At 40.2% G+C, this 24345-nt stretch overlaps 2 protein-coding genes across 16 annotated transcripts in view; one reads left to right on the top strand and one right to left on the bottom strand.

The window, feature by feature from the left end:
• The first annotated feature begins 64 nt into the window (after positions 1–64).
• On the top strand, positions 65–15108 carry FAM217A (family with sequence similarity 217 member A). Of its 3 annotated transcripts, XM_025890835.2 has the most exons (9): positions 65–395; positions 1992–2224; positions 6617–6739; positions 7801–7888; positions 9947–10031; positions 10192–10205; positions 10938–11012; positions 11099–11166; positions 13594–15108. In XM_025890835.2, exons 1-9 carry the CDS (start codon positions 378–380, stop codon positions 14774–14776), a joined length of 1887 nt encoding a protein of 628 aa, XP_025746620.1. In that variant the 5' UTR covers positions 65–377; the 3' UTR covers positions 14777–15108. The 3 variants fall into 3 exon arrangements, with proteins under 3 accessions (XP_025746620.1, XP_025746622.1, XP_073733625.1); XM_025890837.2 differs by lacking the exons at positions 9947–10031; positions 10192–10205; XM_073877524.1 differs by lacking the exons at positions 9947–10031; positions 10192–10205; positions 10938–11012.
• A 3704-nt stretch (positions 15109–18812) lies between these two features.
• PRP4K (pre-mRNA processing factor kinase PRP4K) overlaps positions 18813–24345 on the bottom strand; it is a 38211-nt gene continuing 32678 nt past the window's right edge. The window contains exons 15-18 of one of the 13 annotated variants that reach the window (XR_012373795.1): positions 21534–23432; positions 21204–21276; positions 20715–20760; positions 18813–18989 (exon numbers count right to left, since the gene is read on the bottom strand). Coding sequence is in view for 1 of the 13 variants with exons in the window: in XM_073877522.1 (XP_073733623.1) it covers positions 23229–23432 (204 nt within the window). In the remaining 12 variants the exon portion in view is untranslated. Of the gene's footprint in view, positions 23433–24345 lie in introns of all 13 variants that reach the window. The other 12 variants (XR_012373794.1, XR_012373791.1, XR_012373797.1 and 9 more) reach the window with 12 other exon arrangements.

The raw sequence follows: 24345 nt of genomic DNA, 5'->3' as shown, positions 1-24345 counted from the left end.
CTTAGCGTTCTGAGAGTCACAATGGCCTGGACCTTCGCCTGGAACCCTGAGGGCTCATCTGATCTTCAAACCAGAAGAAATCAGCCAGTCAAAAACACCTTGCCAAGTCTTACAGGGATTTCAGGCAGAAACTCCGGTTTCCTGTCTGAACATGAGCAAGACCTGAGGAAAGCAGGTGCTTTCCTGAAGGGAAGAGGGGAAGCCAGGGTGCACACCTCCAGTGCTCTTTCTCCAGCTGGCACTCCGCACGGGCCATGCACCCTGGGCACATGTAATTCAGACTCCACAGATCCTCGGGGTCCTGAGGGAGAGTGCTTACATCCACACAGTTCTTGAGCAGAACTGGGGAAAGAGCTCCATCGCCCAAAACTGTGGAAATGTCCAGATTAACACAGGTAAGAAGCCAACCTGCTGCGTATTCTCTTATCCAAACTGACAAAGGAAACAAAATGTTCAATTCTAGCTTGAGCGGCAGAAGCCATTCTTCACTGTGGACCCTGAGCCGAAGTACTAAATCACCTTAAGCCACCACACTCAATGGCATAGCCCTGAGCCAGATAGAAGGTGCCAAGAGCTATTCCCAGATTTGGGGCAAACGTGCAAATAATAAGGGTTGTTCTAGCTACTCCTTAATCTCAGCATGCTCCACCCAAGGAGCCAGGTTCACTGTCATTGCCCTGTCCCGTGCACTGGCTGGGAATCATACCTCAAAGTGATCAGGGAGCGCCATGGAAGCCAGGCATGCCAGGGCAAGAGCTGGGAGTGTTTGCCAGCTTTTTAGCGAACTTAAAAACCCTTGACCAAGACTATAAAAACTTCAGGATTATATCGTAGGGTACATTAGTGCCCAGAGCGGAAGATACCAACTTTCACTTCTTAACTTTCCAGTTCAGTTTCCATTTGCAAACTTTAAAAAGTAAGACTTTTAAACATACACAAAAAGGTATACTTTAAATAAACTTAAAATATGATATAGAATCAGAGCCACTCGAATAGAATGTGATTCTCATAATGTCGTAGGTGTTTTTGGAAAGAGAAGGGAGCTGGTGGAAGTGAGGGTGGTAGAATATTTTGATAGACAGAGACTTCTTTCTTCCAAGCAAACTTGAGTGTATTACTCTAAATATTTATATAAATCGAAAAGAACAAACCATGTTTTAAGCCATTCAACAGGCCAAGGAAGTGATATATTAAAATTGATTCTTTATACTGCATGAAAAAATATATAGATATATCAATATATATAAATTGACACCTATATGATATATATATAATGTTATTATAATACCACGGACTATGTTCCCTATACCGTTCCCTTCATCCCCACCATATGTTCTTAATCATTGCTACAAATAGCAACTGATGGAATGTTTCTAGTTATCTGGTTTATTGACCTTGGCTGAAATCAGAAGTAGACCACAATTATGATATTTTATTTTTAAATAAACTTTATTTAATGGATGGATAAATGTCTTTTGCAATGGATAAGACTTCTCCAAGGAATCCACCTCCTTCATCTTCTCTATCTCGTGCTGCAGGGGAAAGAACACTGTTCAGGACCAGAGTTAGCACCCCCGCTGCTAACTAGCTGTGTGATCTTGATCTCAGCCAGCCAGGTCTCAGCCTACAGAACGAATGTGCTCTGACAAAACAGATCCTTCTATTTTGTGCCTTGTTTGGGATTTGTCTTATTTCTAATTCTGTTCTTCCATGATCAATACATTTCCATTTCCATAACCACAGCGGTAACGTGTTATTATTTTCTCAAAGAAAAGATGAGAGAGAATCCTCCTAAGCCTGCACTCCCTTTCTGATTGTGACAGTGAGTTGCTAGGAAGGGCCAGCCGCGCCACTCAGGTAGTAGCTCTGTGTTATTAACTAAATTGATCCCACAGCATAGCACCTGCAGGGCACTGGGTTGTTTTTCTAGTTAGGCTGATCTTTTATTCATGACTTTTAGGTAAATGGCAATTCCTTTTTTTGTTCCAAAGAGGGCTGTTGTGTCTCCTGAGCACCTTCCTCTTCCCCTCTGCCACAGTGGATGTGACAAGACCAGCTGGCTTCCAGAAGGCAAAGTATTCAGTAATGTTCAAAGGGAAAAGATCATCTCCAAGCTTCTTAAAGAAAGCGTTCTAAAGAGAGTGTTCCGTTCACAGCAGATGAGGTGGGAGGCTTCCAGCCGCCAGAAGGAGGACCCAGGCTACACCTTTCCTGGCACCAGAAAGTAAGTCTTGATCCTGAAACTTAAAACTTCCAAGTACATTGGTGATGTAAGACTAAGAAAACACGACTGCAGAGCATAGGCATCTGAAGGACAGGAAGCCATAAAGCTATTCCCACTGCTGGCAGCAAGTCCTGAAGAAAAATCTAAATAGAGGTGGACATATACCATGGAGAATTTATCCAAAAGTACTGGCTACAACTTCTGCAGCCAATGTGTCTGTTTATCTTTTGGAAAGATATTCCTGGGCATCACTATCATATTCGTTCTAGGAATTAATAGATTTTATTTTATTTTTTTTAAAGATTTTATTTATTTGTTTGACAGAGAGAGAGAGCAGGGAGAGTGTCAAGCAGAGGCAGAGGGAGAAGCAGACCCCCTGCCGAGCAGGGAGCCCGATGCGGGACTCGATCCCAGGACTCCAGGATCATGACCTGAGCCGAAGGCAGTCGCTTAACCAACTGAGCCACCCAGGCGCCCGGAATGAATAGATTTTAAACAAGATTTGTTACATTTTTGCAACAAAATGGTGGTCTCCCAAACAAGGGAGTAAAGGGGTCAAGGTTAGTTTTTAAAAGAGAAACACAACTTCTAAGTAAAAAAATATTTTTATACATATTTCCTAAAAAGAAACTGTACACACCCAAGCAAGTTAGGACATTTCAGGTAAATCCTCACAGAAATGGAGACCTAAGTCGGGGATTTAGGTAATTGGCCATGAGAGAAAGAGAAAGCTGAAGCTGCAAACAGGAGAAGCACAGGACTAGTTACCTAACCACACACAAATTGAACTGAAATCACCCAGAATTGAACTGAAATATTTCCCACTGAATAGCATCTTATTTACTTGAGAACAAAAATGCATGCTATTAATTAGAAAATATGACCTTGACTTTCTGAAGATATTTACATAATTACACCGAACAAGATTCCATTGCAGTAAATAGCCAGCCGTGACGCTGACAATACAGCAGGGACAAATAAAGGGAAGTGGGGACAAACACGTGGGTAATATAAAAGATATGAAAGGTTTTGAAAGAGGTGGACTGAACTAGAAGGATTTCCCTGCAGGATAATTAGAAGCTAAGTAATGTCACTGACATTTCTTTGCATCACCCTGGGCTAAAAAAAAAAGGAATGTCTATCAAAGTGCCTTCCAAAAGAGCTTTCTGTGGGCCCAAATTGTCACCTCTCTCAGAGTAGGAGAAACTGAGGTGAGCAGCAAGGCATGCTTACCTACCAAGGGATTGGCCCAAGGCTTTCCTTCTTTCCACCAATTCAGACCACCTCCATGGTAATGAATGCAAGAGCTTGTAAATGCCACAAGACAGAACATCTGTCTCACCTTACCTCACCAGATTAGCTAAGAGGTACAGGTTTAAAGTAAGGCAAGCCTGATGCTACCCCTAAAACCTGAATTCCCAGAGGGGTCTTGGGGTGGCCTGAAAGGAAGGTGCGTTCTGTTGGGCTAAGGATTGACGTTAGGGCTGCCCCCGAGCTACTGTGGAGAACAGTCCACTGTCTAATGATTGCCTTCAGGCTGGATGACAGCCAACCCAGAGTCAAAGCTGTGGAGAGGGTATGATTCTCTTCGTTGTTGCCCTTATATTGTCCACGACCACAGCGTCTCACGCTTACTTTTCTACCCTCTCAGCCTTGTCTCCTCACAGCCTAGACTGAATGCTCTCCTGCCGAACTCTCTACAGGGACTAGGCTGTCACTATCGTTTTAAACCTGTAATACTAACAACTTTATCAATTCAACAAGTGGGGGGGGCATGATTTTTATGCTGACGTCAAAGCATTCAAAGAGTCTCCAGAGAAAGTGAGGAGAGTCAAATTGATAAAGAAGGGTTTTAGGAATATGTTCTGTCAAGGAAAAAAAAAAAAGAGAGAGAGAGAATCTTAGAGGATGTATTTATGGATGACAAATCTCAGAGGGACTTTAAGGGATCAGGGATCAGTTCATGTTCTGAAACAAAAGGAAAACGCGGAAACCAACATGGTAACCATACCACAGCAAATGTTATTTTTTGGAGTAATTAAATTAACTCAAACATTTATTGAATGCCTACTATACACCAGGTACCAGGCCAGATAGAATAAGGTCAGGCCTTGCCTTTAAGGCATTGGAAAAGATAGTGAGTGGGATATTGTAAATGAATAATTATAATGTAACAGTGAGAAAGGAATTGTAAGCAAATAAATCATAATAACCTGACAGGGATTTTGGAAGAGGAAGAGGTAGCAATGTATTCTTCCCTGAGGGGTCAGGGAAGATGATTTGTGAGCTAGATTTCTATGGATATGACTTAACTAGGTGGATCAAAGGAGGGAGGAGGAAAAAAAAGGAGGAGCTATTATAGGAAAAGAAAAATAATGTATGTCCTGGAGGAGACAGAGTGTTTAGAAAAATTGCAAAATATCTGAGGTGTTGAACATGTAGGCCCTGAAAATGATAAGCAGATACTTAAAGCCTGGCTCATTCTTTGGGATTAGGAGGGTATTAGAGCAGATCCGTGCTTTTTATCAGCAGAATGGAAAACAGTCTGAAGGAGGAGAGAACCCAGGGGGGAGACTGCCAAGGAGGCCTATACTAATCTTATATTCATTCTCCTATATTTGTCAGAGAGAGAGAGCACAAGCAGGGAGAGAAGCAGGCTCCCCACTGAGCAGGAAACCTGATGCGGGACTCGATCCCAGGACCCTGGGATCACGACCTGAGCCGAAGGCAGATGCTTGAGTGACTGAGCCACCCAGGCGTCCCATGCCTAGCACAGTTTTAGCCCGGTGATGGTTATTAAGGAGGGCACGTACTGAATGGAGCACTGGGTGTTATACGCAAACAATGAATCGTGGAACACGACATCACAAACTAATCATGTACTGTATGGTGATTAACATAACATACTAAAATAAAATTAAAAAGAAAAGAGTTAAAGTGACAGGGTGTATCAATGAACTAGACAGGCAAGGCCTCTGCCTCATTCTCTACTGGGAAGAGGCGATAGAAAAGCACACGTGATTAACAAGACTGTGAGGAGTACAGAGAAGAAAATAGGGTGTTATGAAATAGAGTAATGTGGGTGGAAAGGTGTCTTTGAAGTTGAGTCAGAGCCAGCCTTTCTGAGAGGAAAACGGACATGCCGAGGAAGGAGACAGACACCTCTGGGCAGGGGACAGAGGTGGGAGATCCAAGGGCAGACACACCCTTGAAGTTGGGTTGGACATCTGGTTTATACGTGCATTTTCCTGGGAAGATTCTCAGAAGAGAATCTGAGATGGCCTCTCTTTCCCCCAAATGTTAAGAACCAGTGCATTTAGATGCTTAATGAAACATTCTGGGGCTTGAATCTACAGTTGGATGTTCAACCCCACAGAATGCAATAGTATCATCAGCAAAGGATTGCAAAAATATCTTCCTCAAATGTCAATGCTTTATATAAAGAATATCTCTGACATTTTTAGTATTCGTTTACTTACTTATACACATATATCAGTCAGAAATATGTAAGTGTTCACTCACATATTTGTTATATATGCATGTACATAATGCATATATAATAATATATCCATATTATATACGTGTATATGTATATTCCTTCCTCTGTCACCCCACGCACTTATTTCAGGGAACTGAAGTAAGAGATAGGCATTTGCAGGGCAAAACTGGCCTATCATCTCCATGTATCCCAGGTAGGAAAAAAAAAAAATCATCTTTTGTTCTTCTTATTGTAACACCAATGACTCATCTGGAACGACCAGAGGTGGGCTTGCTCTCAGCTGGGATACCTTCCTTCTTCCATTTTAATTATTTAAATATTATATACTATAAGCCTAGATAGAACTGTACATATATCCATGCAATACATTACAGCTTGCTCGGTCTAGCGCACTACGCCTGAGCTCCTGGCTCTATTCGAACAGGGGCCAGGGACCCACTGGGCGCCACGCAGAGCTCTCGGCTCGGGGTCAGGGTCAGCGCCAGGGCGGGAGAAGGCCGGGGAAGGCCCGGCCGTGACCTCAGCCCGCGCGGAGCCCCCGGGCGGCCCCCTCCACCCGCTATGGCCGAGTGAGGCGCGGAGGGGCGCAGGGGCCCGGGCTCCGGCTCAGCGCCCTCCCGCGGTGGCGTCGCCCGTCCCGCGGGCCTGGCGGCCTGGTGACCCCCGAATACCCATGGCCCCGGTGGAACGCGGAGCCGTCGCGGGCGCGGGCGCTCGATGGTAGTTGCCCGGCGACCTGGCCGCGGGGGAGGCCTGCGGAGCCGCAGCCCCGGCCGAGGTTGGCCTCGCGGGGCCCCGCCTGGGTCCCCGGCGGCCCGCAGGCAGTCCAGCGCCGAGGGGGCCGTGCTCCCGGCAGGCCGCCGCCCGCTGCCATCCCTGTCCTCCCACCGCAGGAAGGCCGAGCCCGAGGGGGCGCCCGTCAAGCCGCTCGCCCCGCACGCGGACGGGCCGGGGCCTCGGGGCGGCAGCGCCCTCGTAGACGCTGAGGACGACGCGTGGGCCTGCGGCGCCGTGGGGTAAGAGGCCGGGGCCCGGGGAGCCCCCGCGAGCCCCACCTGCTGTCCCCCCGCTCTGCGCTCCGCCCCCCCCCCCGACGGAGGGCGGCAGGGGGTGCTCGCCCGCGGGCTTTGGGCCTCCCACCTGCACCTGCACCACCTGCTCTCCTACCCCGTTCGTAGCTCCTTTCCCGACGGCCCCCTTGTCCTCGGGCCCCTCCTCCAGGCGCGGTGGCCTCGTCCAGGCGCCCAGTGCCCTACTCCGTGGCACACACGTGGGTGTCCCCACGCAGCGCCACCTCTTCAGCAAATTCCCTCCTCCTTCATTGTTCCATCCCAGGGCCCGGCACAGAGCAGGTGGATCAATACTTACTGATTCAAAACTTACCTGAACTGTATTTTCTATTTCTTCAGGCTACACCTTTCCCTCTAGGAGACAATAAATTGTAAACGATTCGCAAATATACTGATCACCGCGGTGGCTTTAATTTGTGATTCTTTCCGGATAGTCCTACCTTAACCCAATGATTGTTTTACCTGTTATCTGATAGTTTCCTGATCGTTCTACCTTAAACAGTAGTGGGCTTAGATACCATGATAGTTGGGCTTGGAAAGTAGTGCTTGGCCCTGTGGGCCTTTTAGTGTCCCTGAAACACGCATGGGGTGACTGTTCTGCCTGCGAGGTTAATCCTGCTTTCAAACGTAGCACCTGCTTTGAATAATTAAAAGCAGAGTTCATGGCCCTGCTTTATAAGTTCCAGATAATTCATCATGTTTTTTTCTGATTTGTGTTTTATCTTTCTGTCTGATAATGTCTCTGTTCTCACCTAAGACTTTAATTTCCTAATCTTCTGTCAGTTAGATCTTACAATTTGCTTTCTCTGTGGTTTTTTTTGGGGGGGTCTGGTCCCCCTTGTTTCTGGCTGATTCCATATTGTTAGCCCTCCTCTGCTCTCATAGTCCCGTTCTCCTGCACTCGAAGCATTGTTGGACCTCCTTTAGACAAGGAGCCAAAGGCTCAAGGTTTTAAAACAATCGGTGTTGTACCTTACCCATAAATGTGCCTGTCACAACCTGTGTAGGATTTTAAGGAAACAGAGGACCAAAATGGGGAGAAGAAATGGTGAGAACAGTGGTACCAACCCACGTGGGTCCAACATCTCCCATGAGGTAAGGCTAATGGCTTAACTTGAGCATTTGGGCACCTCCCTTGGTCAAGACCTCACTCCTGCTGAATCTGACTGCCCACATCCCTGCTGCTTTCTCTCTTTGTGAGCATTTTGTACCGAGTTTTCCTCTTGGCACATTTGGAATATCAAATGGGAAATTTCTTTCTTTTAACAAAGGAAAAATCAACCAGCTTCTCTCCAAATCTCAAACCGGTTCTTATTGCAGCTGGATTTCCTGAAAGATGCTACCTTGCTCCCTCAGGCTGTGCTCACCTTTTTTTTATTCTCTCACACATATTCTGTGAGAAACGTTGGTAAGGCAGGAGGCAATATCAGAAAGCATAATCAATTCCCAACCTGTAAGGAGTTTGCAATCTAGCGGACCTCGTGTGTAGTTGATAGCTTCCCTTACCAGTTGACAAATTTGGTTATATTAATCTTATATGATCTCAACTGCAGTTTTCATCAGCTTCCCTTTACGTGTCACTGTACGGGTACTTCTGTCACATGTTATTTTGTACATTAGTGGACCAGGATCAGAGAGCTGAAAGAAGCCTGATAATCTGTCAGGGAGGTTTTAAAAATACAAACAACTGAGACTTACCTTCATCCTACTGAGTCAGACCTTGCAGTAATTTTTTTCAAGTATTTTTATTTTTTAAAGATGTATTTATTTTATTTTAGAGAGAGCGCAAGCAGGGGGAGGGGAAGAGGGAGAGAGAAAATCTTAAGCAGATTCCACAACCAGCACGGAGCCCAACCCGGGGTTCGATCCCACGACCCTGAGATCATGACCCAAGCTGAAATTAAGAGTCAGATGCTTAACCGACTGAGCCACCCAGGTGCCCCTCAGGTATCATTTTTAAAACGCTCCCCAGGTGATTCTCACGTAGAGACTAGACCTAATTACGTGTCATCTTGGGGAGCAGGGAATTAACCTCCAGAGAAAGGTAATCTGCAGCCTACCTTCCAATGTTCAACTACCCTACCCAGCAGGAGATAATTTTCTTGTGGGCCAATTAAATCCTCATACTGTATTTAAGCTTATTCTCCCTGTTTCTCCTTTAGTTTGGGGATGATACCTAACATTTTGTGTAATTTACAAAGGATTTTCTCTTTTTTTTTTTTTTTTTAAATATTTATTTATTTATTTATTTGAGAGAGAGAGAGAATGAGAGATAGAGAGCACGAAAGGGAAGAGGGTCAGGGGGAGAAGCAGACTCCCCGCTGAGCAGGGAGCCCGATGCGGGACTCAATCCCGGGACTCCAGGGTCATGACCTGAGCCAAAGGCAGTCGCTTAACCAACTGAGCCACCCAGGCACCCAGGGTTTTCTCTTTTGAGATAGAAAACAACTGAGTTCATGCTCTCAAAAAATTACTTTTTCTTTTTTCTTTAATAAGCTCCTCACCTCTTTACTTTCCCTATTCCAGAATAAATTGTTATAATCCTCTCCTGCACACACCCCACACTTTTCCCCCACAGCATTCAGCACAATGTCTGGAACATAAATACTCAGTACATATTAGTGCCTTTCTCTATTCATTTTTTGGCTTGCTTTTGAATATTTCCTGAGTGTGGTTCAGTGTCTGGAGTCTAGAATGAGTAGCGGGCTGGTCAGTGTTGAGTACAATGTGAAGATTAGATAATTTTCTTTGGTGGTTGGAAAGATTTTATAGGGTATCAGATCTGGTGTTCAGATACAGAAAATTTGGTGAATGTGCCATTGTGTACCAGGGACACACTGAACTGGATATTTTATTATATTTTTAAGATTGATTTTGAAAACCTGTGTGTCATTATTTTTAACAAAATGAGAATAAAACCATAAATTATTGTAAAGGCCTATCTCCTAATAGGTGTTATCAAGCTGATAATAAGCTTGATAAGAGAACACTGCATGCTTCTCAAAAATGCTGGTAGTGTCCTTATAGGAAGGAGAATGGGTCATGAAACTTTATGCCTTTCTCATACTTTAGCCACAGACATGAAAAATTATGTACTTGAGCTTTTAAAGTGTTCTTAATGTTAAGTTTATTCTAAAACAAATATTGTTTTAGAACTTGTCTCACTGGAATTTGGAATCAGAAGTACCTGCTCCTGAAAATAAAAATCTCCCACCTGGAAAGTACAGTGCAGCAGGTGGTAAGAAATCCTAGATGTGTGTATTTATATTTATAAATACTGCACATTTATGTTCATCCATATTTATAATATGAATAACCACTCATATTAAAGGGGGTTTGTTTTTAATACAACCAGTTTTATGTAACTATTGTCATTTTTTCCATACACATTCTTTCAGGCAAAATTAACAAGGTAAGCATAAATGTTTGGTTTTAAATAATTCACAAAACATTATTTTAAAATTATACGTATGTTCATTAAAAAATTTCTTTCTTTAAAAATTTCAATCTCATTTCTGTAGAGTTCTTCAAACAAGTCAAAGCCTTTTCTGTTCTGCAGGGCTGCAAACTGGACATTAAGTTAATACTTTATTATATATTTTTTCAATATAAGAATACCAGAAATGGAAATTAACATTGTAGTGACTATAGTGTTTTGTAGTCATTTCCAAAAGAGAAGTAGTCTCAGCTCTTAAGATATATTGAGGCAGTTAAAATGGTTAATATTTTGTTTTGAAGTAGTGAGGAAATTCATCTTTCATCTTTTTTGGATCAAAATATAAGATATAACAAATTTGGTTATATTAATAGTTTAATATACTATATATTTTAATATATAGTTTTTTTAAATGATAGTTTAATATAATATATTAACAATTAATATTAACAGTTAAGTAACTGTTAGTAAAATAAAGATAATCTTAATGATATTCGAGGCTTATTAGTTAACACTGTTGGTATTTGTAACTAGTTCCTGCTGAAGTCAGTAAAAACAAATGATATCTGTATGTATAAAAGGGAGTATTTTATGACTTTACAATATATTTACAATATATTTGTTGGTTAGAACAAGAACTATACATTCTTAGAACAATAACAGGGAATAGAGATGTATTGTGTTTAAAAGTCTTCTGCTGCTTTATAGGACCATTTGGAAATTCCAATAGAGCAAATGATGCTAGAACTAAATTTGTCAGAGCATGCTCACAAAAGAACACAGGTGAGATGTTATTCCTCATAATCAAAGTATTTATTTTTCAATGCATGCAGTTACTAAAATGTTGCCCATGGTTTTTCTGTTTCCAGAATAATAAACAAGGGATATTTCAGTTATGGAGTTATCCTCTTAACGAAGGAAGTACCATGGAGAACAGGTGAGAGAATATCTATTTTCGTAAACCCCTAAATTAGTGAGATACATTTAAATGCAAATGAGTTAACTACTCATCTGAAAGACAAGGAGAAAAACAACCAGAAGAAAAAGTATTGTGTGCCACTTGTGGGAAGTTATGGAAACTCACGCTAAAATAGGAAGTGGCCGGCGTACACCACAGAGATCATCAGTATAAGAAGAATTCAGTTTTCTGTGCCCTTACAATGAGAGTTTCCATGGATAGGGTTGGGGCTTCTTGTTGAAGGGAAAAGGAACTGTAATAGAAACAGTGATAGAAAAATAATAGTCCATGGGGCAGGAATGATTTCTGTCCCTTGTGTATATTAATTCATTTAACCATCACAGTAATCCTATAAGGCACTATTGTCAGCATCCCTATCTTTCAGATGAGGACATTGAGTCAGGGTGACAAGGTATGTTACTTGCCCAAAGTCATACAATGAATGAATGGCAGAACCAGATTCATGCTCTCAAGCACTACAGTATATTGCTTCTCAGACCTTACTTGGGTTTGAATTCTTATTTTTTGGTCCTTAAACTTCCTGTGTTAGAACCAGCTGGAATGCTTCTCACAAACACAGATTACCACTGTGTGGCGATTCCATTTATTGAACACCAGGTCACTTTTACATACAGTGTGTTGTTTAATGGAGATCTTGAGTTCTGGATCAGAACTAGAATTAGTTCCTCAGTTTTGTCCCCACTTTTGACAGTAGGGTGGCTCATTGGTAGCAGTCTCCCAGTCAGAGGACTTTACCTCAGTGAGGCTCAGGATAAAACTCAAACCTAATGCTGAAATTCGAGGCATGAGTCCAAGAAGTGCTGAAGGGACTATAGTGACTAATGTCCCAAGGGAATGTCAGTGTGAGGGGCATGGGAAAGGCTACTTTTACTAGAACGAACTCTGCTGGGAACAAGGATTTCAAGATAAGAGGTCAAATGAAATGAATTGAATTTCATCATACTAACATACAGCAAACATAAACTGAGGCAGTAGAGGGCAGTGGCGAGGATTACCAACATGGGGTGCCACCACTCAGGCTTAAATCCCAGCTCCACCACTTACCGGATGTGGGACCTGAGCCACTCTGTGCCTCAGTTCCCTTGCCCATAAAAGGTAGAAAATAAAAGCGCTTATCCTATAGGGTTGTTGTGAGGACTAAACAGAATCATGTGTTTGATAAGTATTTGTTATTAATCCTGGGGAAGCCTAAGTATGTTGCAGTGTTAGAAGTCCAGGATCAGTGAAATATTCTATCACATTTAATTTTTCTCCTCAGTATGCCATCAAGAATAAAATATCTTTCATTTAGTGTTTAACATTTTGCAAAGTACGTTCATGTAATTGTTTTGCTTCTCAGACAACCCCAAGGTCGGTACTGTCATTACCATTCTGCTCACTGGTGGCAAAGGGGTTCAAACCTAGGTCCTCACCCCCAGATTCCGTGCTCTTTTCACTAAACAACATGGATTGTGTCTCTTATCAATTGTAGATTTAAAGTGACTTCCCCATGGTTTTACAAAAGCAAGTGAGTTTAACTAATATTTAACTAAATCAATAAATTTTTACATTTTCTATAGAAATAGAAGTATTTTTCAAAACCCTTCAAGAACACTGGCATTAAAGGAAGCAAGAAGATAATGAGACTATATATGTCAATTAATGCTTCAACTCTTCCAATGTCAGAATTTCTAATAAGCTTTTAAAAAAAACAAACTATAAACTCAGTATTCTACGGCATGGCTCTTTTGCAGTTTTCATTCTAGTATAGTACTAGAAGCATTACTCATAAAATAAAAGACCCTCAGATGAAAATTACTATGGGATAATTTTTTAAATTGTATAGTTTCTTTTTTTTTTTATTATGGGATAAGATTTGGTAAACATTGTTTTGCTTTCTTTTATGTTAGTATAACTTTTTAAAACCACAATGGCCAAAGTAGAAGGCTTTATTGAGTAACCTAATTACATTCTTTGAGTTTCCTTTTATCTAATCATGTGTCCGTAAATGTTTCACTATAATTTCAGTTTGAGTTGGAGAGCTCCCTTCTCAGACATCATCACTGCATGTACAGTATGTTCATAGGCAAATAGATAGAATTAGCCATTTTTAACCTAGTGGCCATTCATAGACACAGCTAGACATTTGTGGGTAGAATGATCTAGTCACCTGTGCATGCACAAAGGGGTGTCCAGTTAATATTCTAATCTATACTCTAAAAAATATAGTTTTATATAATTGAGCATATTTGGAAATGAACATACCTCTGTTACAGATAGGTACACATAGGCCATTAGAAACTAAACATTATCCAGTCTTTGATAATTTTGCTTATTGATTATCATTTTAACAGCATTTTAATTCTAGTCAACAAACCATTCACTATTTAAATCATTTTGTTAAAGGTATTTCAAGAAGTCTGCGGTGGAAACTGGCTTTAATGTAGCCAATAATCCTGTGAGGCTCTTCACTCTGAACCCCTCCCTGACAAGTGCTTCAGTCAATAAGCAAGTTGGTTCTTACCCTGGCCTCCAGATACCATCGGGTCTCTGCTGGCCCTATGCTGATGGAGACTTTTTTAAGGACAGAAATGAGCCTTATATTAATTTATGTTCAGCCGTGGAAAACAGTAATGGTGAAAGCTTATCTGCCCCAAATTGGAATTTGAAATATGGAAACAGCAGTGTGGAAGAAAACTTAACAGATGAAAGTGATTTATCAGAAAATGAAAAAGCAAATGATAGTTTGCTCAGCTATTTTAAAAAGATGGACCTGAACTTAAAGCCAGAAACAATAGAAAATGTTGAGGAATCTTTCACAGAGGAACCAAATGAAGTATTTCCATATCCTGATTTTCTCCCTTCTCCTTTCAATACTCTGGACTTGCACAAATTAGCCCTCTCAAAATCTGAGAATTGGAAAGCAACAGTGGAACCTCCCGAAAGCTCTATTAAACATTTGATAACTCGTTTACTGGAAATGGAAAGGTTACAACACATAACTATACAAAAAGAGAGGCCCAGACTTCAAACTACCTTCTGCGCTCCAGCGGCTACTGAGCGACCCTTTTCCTCCAAAGCTATCCCCAAAGTGAGACAACCAAAACTTTCGGACTCTTTGAGTCTTCAGACAACTTATGTAGATAAAAGTCGCGAAAAAAGAAAAAGCAGTTCTGGATCTTGCAAGCTTGAACAAAATGCTTCCAAATGGAATTGGAGCAATGCCAGCAATACATACAAATGGACTTCTAGACCACCGTCTCTAAAAAGTTCATCTGCCACCAAACAATTGATGGCAACTTGTGATGACATTAGGAATCTCAAAAGCTCCATTTTGAATCCATGCCAAGAACTCTCAACCAAGCTCACTACTTCCCAAACAACTCAATCGTTGGTTAAAATGGTCTCCACAAGATGTCTGCCACCAAGGTCTCCAATACCAGTTTCATCTATACCTCTCTCTTTTCCCGAAAATCACAGAGAAGACATTAAGGCACCAAGGACCAAAAAGAAACCTTATCAAAAAAACATAGAATTGAACAAACCATTCTGTATTCAGAAGTTAACTGTTTATCGCCTTCCTTTGTAGGTAAGGATAAGTGTTCACCCATTGACCAAAAATAACTTTTCTCTCCTGCATCTCCATGTGAGCAAATCTATTTCCAAGAAGCTTGGCTAAAATACGGTTCATCATGCTGAGATACAGGTATTACACACATGAATAACTTGATGTGATGTGGAGTGGAACTTGTGAAAAGCACTGCTGAAATGTCTATATATAAATCCAAGGGCTTCCATCCTGACATATTTGACAATCTTTTGCATGTCATGTTTCAAAGGAATGTTTCACTTTGTAAACTATTCAAAAGATTATTCTTTTGTTGTGTTTCCCAGTAGAATTCTGTAAACGCTGTAATCGACTGATTGCTGGTGTATTTTGTGTTCCATTATAGTCTTAAGAGTACATTACCTCTATTAGCAAATTAATTTTTTTAGTTCTTCCCGCTCTGGTACGTTTTTTTCTTTCCTTTGCTAGCTCTAAAATCTCCTTTGTCTATCATCTTGACCTATCTTTTGAGTTTTTTTTTTTCACCATTAAAAGCTAAGATACTTGTGATTTTGTTGAATTAATATGCAAGATCCTCTAGATCCTCCAGTGAATCTTAAAAAGTTTTCCTTTCCCAGGTCCTTTGTCATATACATGAAAGCGAAATCAGTTTTTTGGGGCCGAATGGTAGTTGTAGGCATGAAACAACCCTCTTCCACTCAGACCTAACAGTTTTAGAATGTCAAAGGAAAAATGAGAAAATGTTGCTGTCCACAGAGCAGCCAAAAATCTGTTAATGGAACTTTTCCCCAAAGTTCTTTGTTAAGTCTTAACCCCGGTTAGTTGAAAAGCAAACAGCTAAAGCTTATCTCATTAATAGAAAGTGTGTGTGTGTAGGGGGTACTATGTGACTGACACACCTTACTGCACCTAATCAGGGAAACAAAAAAGTTGAGTCCAGGGTTCTGTCCCAAGCCCAAGGACACAGCACCTGAGAGTGGGGCTTGGGGACCTGCATTGTAAACAAACATCCCAGGTGATTTTAATGCGGGTGGTTCTTGAATCACACTTTGAAAACCACTGTAAAGGAAAAAGTTGGTGTAAAATGCATAGCTCAGAGTCTGGATATTTGGGCGGGCGGGGGGGAGGGTGGGAATAGTGTGCTTTGGTTTCAGTGGATGGTTGAATTCAAGAGTTTTTCTTAAACATTAAAAAAATAACACGATGAAAACTTCAAGTGTTGCCCAAAGGAAACAAGTAAAAGGCGCCCTACTCCCCAGCCCCCTGCCAAGGCGTGGTCAATATCGTGTATCGTCTTCCCTGCCCCACCCACCCCCTCCACACCAAGCCAGATGAAATATTCGAGATAGGGATGGGGGAGATGAATTAAAAGACAATTCAAATACATATTGAAGAGAGCAACTGTGGCTTCAGTTTCCTCTATTTTTAGTAAAAGAATAAGGCTCAAAGAATTAGAAGCAGAGGTCAAAGAGAGTAGGCTGTTTTTAGATTAATTCCAAAGAATTTTCTGGAACTGTATCAACATGGCAAGAGAAAAATAAACTTAACTGTTCCTATTGTAGAACAGAACTTTACCTAAATCCCGTGGTTGGTGTCATTATCCAAAGAGGTAGAACATCCCTCTCACAGAACAGAATGTAAAAACGGACTCATGCTTTCACTCCATCCCAGCTTGCAATGGTCTTTCTTGTTTCCCGTCAACCCCCTTTCCTCTCATTGTTACAACGCTAACTTGAGTCCCGAGCCTTAGTTGGCAGACTTCTTACCCATTCTCATTTCTACCTTCTTTACTTGCTTGGATTTCATCCCCTCACCTTTAGGTTCGTAATGATGTAATTTTTATCTGTAAAAGCGCCAGGAAAGGGACCTGCCTGTTCTGTTCACCACTCTTAGCCTGAACCATCGCCTGGTCCGTAGATACCTTCCAAGTATTGGATTAAGGAAAGAACTTGGCCCAGCCTTGACGCCGGTTATGTGACACAGCAGTTACAAGCACCGCTCCACAGCCAGGCGCTGCCACTTAACAGATCTGCACCTCGGGCAGGTTCCTTAACCTCGGCTCGGACCTGTTCTCTCATATAATCACGGGAGGATTGGATCACGTGCCTGACAAATTAAAAAACAGATCGGGGGAAAAACCGGAATGACACAGGAGGGCACACCGGATGGAATGAGCTGCCTTGGCACTGAATTAACTGTCACTGGAGGAACAACTCCCGATTATTCACATCCTGCTTCTTGCAAGGCATGTGCCCGGCGTCAGGAACATGCTGTGGAGTGTGAAGACCAAGCCCTGGTTTCCAGGAAGACCAGGAGTGGGAGTGGACATGGGAGACAGGAAACAGGAGGTAGGGAGGAGTATTATAGAGGTAGAGGGAATAGGTCACTGCGTCAGCAGTTCCAAAAAATACATTCCTGCACTGAAGGATTGCTTTGGGGGGTGGGAGATGGATTCTGGGCTTTGGTATCTTAAGAGATAGGTAGGGCAAATTTCTCACTGGAAACATAACCAGGCTACTTTATTTAGGATGCCATTAGACCTAAAAAAGGAGTTAGTTACTGAAACACCTATCAGTTTTCAATTAGTCCCAAACTGCTTCAAATATAACTATGTAAAAAATGCATTAGCAGCAATGCTGACTTCAATTATGAAGCAAAGGTACTTATTTTAACATTATGATCATTAGTAAAAATAGTTGAAATTTTTTAAATGGAGTCCCTAAAATGAGGCTAGAAGAGGCATATATATAGGAAGTAGATGTAGCCATCTTCGGTTTATCTTGTGAATTGATGGGAGTAAAACAGGAAATATTTGGCTAAGAGAAAAACTTACTGTTGGGGGTGGGAGCACTGTAGTTACCAACAAACTTGAAAGACTTGGCTATTTTTCAAACCTGTTGGAAACCAACTTCTACCACTATTTTTGAAGAAACACTTGGCAGCTTCTAACAGACACATATAAACTGAAATATTTCTGTTCAGGAAATTTGAGTTGAATTTGGCTTTCTGGCTTGCTTATACATTCCCCATGTTTTCGCTGTCCAGTCGGACACCTTTTCTTAGCTTTTTGGATCTTACCCAAGGCAGATTCTGACTTTCTCGTCAATGAAGGCACATGTAGAAAAGTTCTCTTCAAAGTTTGCCATAACCGCCTCCCAAACCCAATGCACCTTCCCTAACAAAAAACAGGATCTCATGACCCTTGTCAGTTGCTTTAGACAGAGGAGTATGTAGTTTTTAATCCTTTGCCAGCCCAAGTAGAAAACTACAACTGGGGCCTTTGCAAGGCGGCTGTCCAGGGCCACTGCCTTTATGGCCCATCTCTTACAAAAACCAGGACTCGACAACTAGGTAGAGAAGGTGGCACCTGCTAGGTCAGGTGTACTCCACACAGCCAGATATTTGGCCCTGCCTCCTCCAGTCCTGCTTTGCATTGAAGATTCACTCAGTCTCCCCATTCCTCTTAGGTATTTTACAGTTTTTTGCTTGTTCTAAGCTGAGAACGTTTCCTTAAGAGAAAATGAGCAGACAGACTAAGGATACAGTCCAATTATTTGTCAGGCTTCCCCATCTACAATGAACCAATTGATTTAAATCATTACAGAAAAGGGTGTGATCTCATTACTTATGATGTTTTCTCATTATTAGGATAACCAAATCAGAAATATATGTAACAAGAACACGAATACCAAACCCTTTGGCCTGTGTTCTGCACTTAGTTGCTAGGAAAGATTTTGATGTTTTTAAGAAAGATCATACTAAATTGGCCGTTTCCATGCAGCAGGTTCTGCCAAGTGGTTTGGTCAACTTCTCTCCACACCTTCCTCCTTCACTGAGGTTCACAATGCACACAGTGTCTTCTGAGAAGTTTTAACATAAATATCTAATTGTAATCTGGCAGTTGCCAATCATATTTGGGCACAGAATACCCTTCAAAGCACATCTATGAACACCAGTGAAATAGCATCTAAGAAACCTTAGGTAGGAAATAGTGTTTTAACTTAAAACTAAACGTAAAATAGCAAATTCCAGCAAAGGAAAAATCAGGAAACAATACGGTAACAAGAGGCACATTTTATTAAGTTTTCCCAATAATTGGAAACATTGCTAAAATGCAGGTTACAATTCAAATGATACCATGAGTAACTGGGATACATATTGAGTATTTTCAGAGACCAGCTTCCATATCTTGATCACTAAATGGAAAGATTCTTCAGAAGAATAGTCCCTTACCCTACATACAGAAGGAGAAAAAAAAAATTAAGGATGCCATGATGATATCTATCAAATAACTGGAAAACATTCTAAAAGTCAATTTAGTGTACACTACTGACATGTAAAAAAACACAAATGAATTTGTAGTGAACATTTCCATAAGGAAGATATTCCATCTAGGAGGATGATAAAACTCATGTTGAATATATGCTTGAACTAGGATACTACAAGGAAATAAACACTTTTTATGAAGCCCAATTTCTAATGATGTCATTATAACTAATGAAAGGAAATTACTTGAGTTATCTCCAACATTTAAAAGGGCATTCTTTAACTACTTGGCCTAAATTTGAAGATTTGTGATTCCTCTGTTTCACTCCAGAGATTTATTTCTACCTAGCAGGCTAGCGTTACAAAATGATAAAGAACAGGTAAAGCATAGTAGAAGGAATGCAAATATGAAACAGTTCTGAGAACACTACACATTTCTCTGCCTCTACCACATACCATAAAACATACATCTTTCTGTACTGTAGAAATGTCCTGAGTATTTGTTTTGGAGAAAAAAGGTGGTTATTATAATGGGAAAAAAATTACAGTATCTTAAAAACAAACTTATTTTGAAAGTAGTAGAGTAGAATGAGTTATACACTGGAGAATCAACAGGATGCAACTAATAAGGACTAAGGGGTGAATGTGAATACTGGGAAGGTCTTTAAAATTAAGATGTTCCCTTCCTTCAAAACTTCAATACTCCAACCTGATACTCGAACCTCGATACTCTAAACCATGACTTTGAAAATAAGGTTCACACAGAGAACAGGGTCCACAGTGTATCTGCTTTCTGGATCTCACCTCCCCACTGACTACAGAAAGAACTATGATCTTTTTGAGGGTTAGACCCTAAGACTTAGGAACCCTGACATCTGACAATCAGGGGATATTTTTGCTGTGAAGTATAATAAAACAAATGCTTCATCAGAGATTAACTTATCTGAAAACTATACAGCTTCTCTGAAATATGAATGCAGGCTAAAATAATTCACTAAATTATGACCATCATCTAATAGAGGTCTTACAAAGTTCCAAATCTCTGCCTCAGCAAAATTATTAATTCTAATAAAATCATGTACATGTACATAAAGAATGTTTATGGGTTTTTAGAATAGACAAATCTAGGAATGCTAAATTTGGGAACAAAGATCTACTTCTCTCACTTTAGAAGAAAAACGGACAGTGGTTCTAAATATTTTGTCTATCTTAAGACCATGACTGGAGCACTCGCAAAAACAGTTACTAAAAGGGAAAGTCGGGGACTAGAGTATTAAAGGAGTTGAGTAACAGTGTTCTTAAAGTTCTGCTTTCTATTCTTTTGCATCTGCCAAGGAGATAAGATACCTAAAGCTAAAGACTACTTTCTGATATATGTGATTTTGGTGGCTTCTATTTTTCTAATAACCCCTAGGAACCAATTCTGATGGCCATATGTTATGTAGAATCTCTCTTTCATAAAGAGTCACTAAATTTGACTACCGTTTTTATTGGGGGGGAGGGGAAGGAGGCAGGAAGCATGATAAAACAAGCACTTTACAGATGAACACAACAGCACTACTATTCTAAGTGCCAAACATTAACGAAACCCAAATCATAATGCTGAAAACTAAAAAATTAGACAAAAATTAAATGGAGAACTCCTTTTTTTTTTCTTTCTTTTTTTTTTTTAAATCTTTTATAGGACAGAAACCTTAGCTCATGTCTTCTGGCTGTCATCATCTTCCACTGAACTGCACCTAAAACACAAAGAACAAGTAACAAGCAACTTTGTTTTTTAAAGAATAGGTAATAGTTTTGAAGGCATAAGATGAACTGTTTCTAGTGGAAGTTAACTTATTAAATAATTATATAAAATGAAGTCATGAAAATCACCAGAAGCATCAAAATGTTAACTATTTCGAGTGAAAATAACTACCAAAGACTTGAATATGCAGCATATTATCACCAAAATAAAGTAAGTCATGGTGGGAAAATCACTACCCATTTTGGTAAGGTAGACAAGCTGCACCTGTGATGCCTTATTTAAAAGGCTTCACTACCTGAAGATGGAAACCACCTTTTATTTATTTTTAGTAAGTCTAAACCATGAAGAGACGGGGTGTAGATTCAAAGTTGGCTTATTATATCATCTATCACCTTCCTGGCTGTAGTTCATGTCTTTAAATGGAGCAAAACCCACCAGAAGAATGCTGCTATTCTGATTTTCCATTCTTGAATGCACCAAAATGTGCATGCTTGTTGTAATTAGGTGCCTGGGTGAATAAAAAAATCCCATTTACAATTTAAAAATATTATTTAAACCCCCAAAATCTGGTTATTTTCCACAATGCTCAGGAAGACAAGCATTAATGTTACCACCCAAACAGAAAAGATGTACATACATTTCTGAAAATGCTCTCCTACCATGTTAAAAATACAAATTCCTTTGTGTTGCAAAACCAAGCTGATTTACAGGATTTTGTTTTAAATCGTTGCTAAATGTTTAACTACACATGCTGTCAGAAATAACCTTGTTAAGAAGGTGAAGCTGGTGTCTCAGCAAATCAGACCCCTTGGAGAAGGCGGTGAGTGGCCTGTGCCCCGTTTTCCTTTTCTCTTTCCGCACCATCAAAAGGAAAAGTGAGAAAATAGCAGAAACATTAGTTAAATCCTGAATTATACCCTGTAACCTACAGGAATTATCTCACTACACTGAAAGCTGACAATATCTGTAGGATTTTTTTTTTTTTGATGAAATAGGATCCTGATTATTAATAAAATGATCAACTTGTGGCTAAGCTTACATCTTTAACAAATAAATCTTTTAAAGACTTAAAGGAAGAAATGAAAGATTGCTTTTTAACTATGTATGGTTTACCTGACTTACCAGCACTGAAGACAAAAACTTTTAAAAATGGCTACAAATGCCTTGTTCACAAAAGACTTTATTATCTAGTGATGCATACTGAGAACATACAGAAATCTGCATGGTCCACTTCACATGCAGGAGAACAATCTTCACTTTACAATAAGTGAGTGTCAACTGTTTTATGCAATAGACAACACTTTAAAGTCACATTCTTAAAGAAAAGCTTCATTTACAAAAGAAATAAAAGGTAAAGAAGCAATTACCGCTTTTAAAAAGCAGCTGCTTTGTTCAAGAGTGGAAGGTTTATGCCTGTATTGAAAGACAACATGATCACAAATAATGAAAACAATGAACAAATGAAAAACACTTTTACCATAAAGCAGTACACTTTCAAAATGACATACAAATAGTTAAAAATTTCATTATGTTGTCTAACTTTTAAATATGAGGACTTTCAGAATTAGGCCTCAACATGTGTAATTAGTAAAGGAAAACTATGCCTTGTTTCTACGTCACTACGAACTGTATTTAACAAAATGTATATAAAGTCTATAGCAAGTTGATTTAAAAAAATTAAAGTTAATAAGAAACAGTACACTGAAGGCGCTCTATCCATCAAGCGCATACTCTTCCAATTTTAAATGTGATGAACAGAACAGAAACTGTAACTATGCCACAGTTGCAATGCCAAAAAATAAAACAAGATCAGTTATCACACATGCAGGGAATTCCGCCACAAAGCTAATATCCCTCATTTGTCAACTGTTCCAATAAAATAACATCTTAAAACACCAGTGATGTTGATGGTTTAGCTTACCTTCAGTGTACTGAATGTTGTACACAACCTGCTTTAAAAGAGGAGACCATCCCTGCAGGCAGGCTCAAGAAGGAACAGACCCCTTTCGGCACTGACTACACCAAGGGCATGCTGCTGTGGCCTGCACACACACACCTAGGAAAACGTGAATATAAACAGCATTTATGCTGGCCATTTTATCCGAAGACCAATATGAAGCCAAGTTTGCTAAAAATAAATCAACCACCCAGTATTACTACTCATTTTATAACAGATGCTTTTGTCTTTTATGTGAACTGCAACCATATACATTAGCACTGTAATTCTGTGCAGTCTTGGCAATTAAAACAGTTCTACAGTGAAATTTCACATAAGACACAAAACAGATTAACTAACATTTCTAAAAGAAATATCACCCTTGGTGTTAATTCAAATATATCATGCTTCCTCAAATTTGCTGGAGAAATATTTATAAGTTTATATACATTAATAAACTGCTGTGAAATTTCTTCAGTCTTTGTATTTAATTACTCAAACCCTTGGAGCTTCTTTCATCTCGTTTAAATTTTTTCCTGGATGAAGGCATGCTGTAGGGCCTGGTTGATGCTAATTCGTTTAGCGGGGTCCAACATTAGGATCTGGTCCAACAAGTCCTTTAGCTGGTGTACTTTTTTACGTTGGTCTTCAGGAAGTCGCTGGCACCCAATCAAGTCAGCCAACAGGTCCTTGGTTGGATTAATGGTGCTCATGACAGTAACTTTCTCCTAAAAATAATTTTTAAAAATGTGTATGTCTACATGAGTTACTAAGCATATGTACCTTAATTTAAATCAGACTGCTTGGTGTATCAGAACTTCTAATATATATACATATGTGTGTGTATATATATATATATTTGATATATATATATATATGTATTATCTACTCATTTAAAACTTCTATGTGACTTCCTCTATTCCCTACATCTTTTTAAGAAGTAACCGAAAAACCTGAATGAAAAAAATCAACCCCAAGTTAGCTATGATAGTTTTTAAAAAACATACTCCACGTTTGTAAAAAGATCAAACTGCTAACAGAAAGAAGTCTACGAAAATCCCCACACCGTTAAGTAATTAATAATTAACAGTAAGCACTTCCTGTCTGAACTGTCCTCTCCCTACCCCGAAGTGGTGCCAGACAGACATGGAAGTGTTTGTTGTTAGGGGCTCTGACAAAGTTAGGAACAGACAATATAATGGGGCAAAAACAGAGAAGTCCTTACTTCAACCTGGAGGATTTGGAAAGGCTCATAGAGAATGTGTATTTCCCCTGAGGCTTGAAGTTGGATAAATTATTTTTAGGGGATGAGGAAGGAGAGGAGGCAAGTAAGGTCAGGATGGTCTGTGAACAAAGGCAGAGAGGTATGACACAGCATGCCCTTCAGCTGACTGCCAAGTGTGGAATGGGGGGGTTTACAGAGTACCATGAGGGGGTATGCAAACTGCTCAAAACAGCAGAGGCAGAGTTCATCAGAGAGGAACCCAATGAAGGGATTTTAAGCACGGAGAATAACATGATATTTGTTTTCAAAAAGATCACTCTGGTAAGTAGTCCAGAAGCTGGATGGGAGGCCAGAGAAAGAAAATGATCCAAAGAACAGAGGAAGAGGGCCTAATTATGACCTACGATAAAAATAGA

Source organism: Callorhinus ursinus, unplaced genomic scaffold, assembly GCF_003265705.2.
Source record: "Callorhinus ursinus isolate GAN/ISIS: 27379988/994484 unplaced genomic scaffold, GSC_fseal_2.0 scaffold26, whole genome shotgun sequence".
Taxonomy (NCBI): Eukaryota; Metazoa; Chordata; class Mammalia; order Carnivora; family Otariidae; genus Callorhinus; species Callorhinus ursinus.
The sequence above is the reverse complement of the archived record's forward strand: the minus strand, read 5'-3'. Positions and strand labels throughout refer to the sequence as shown.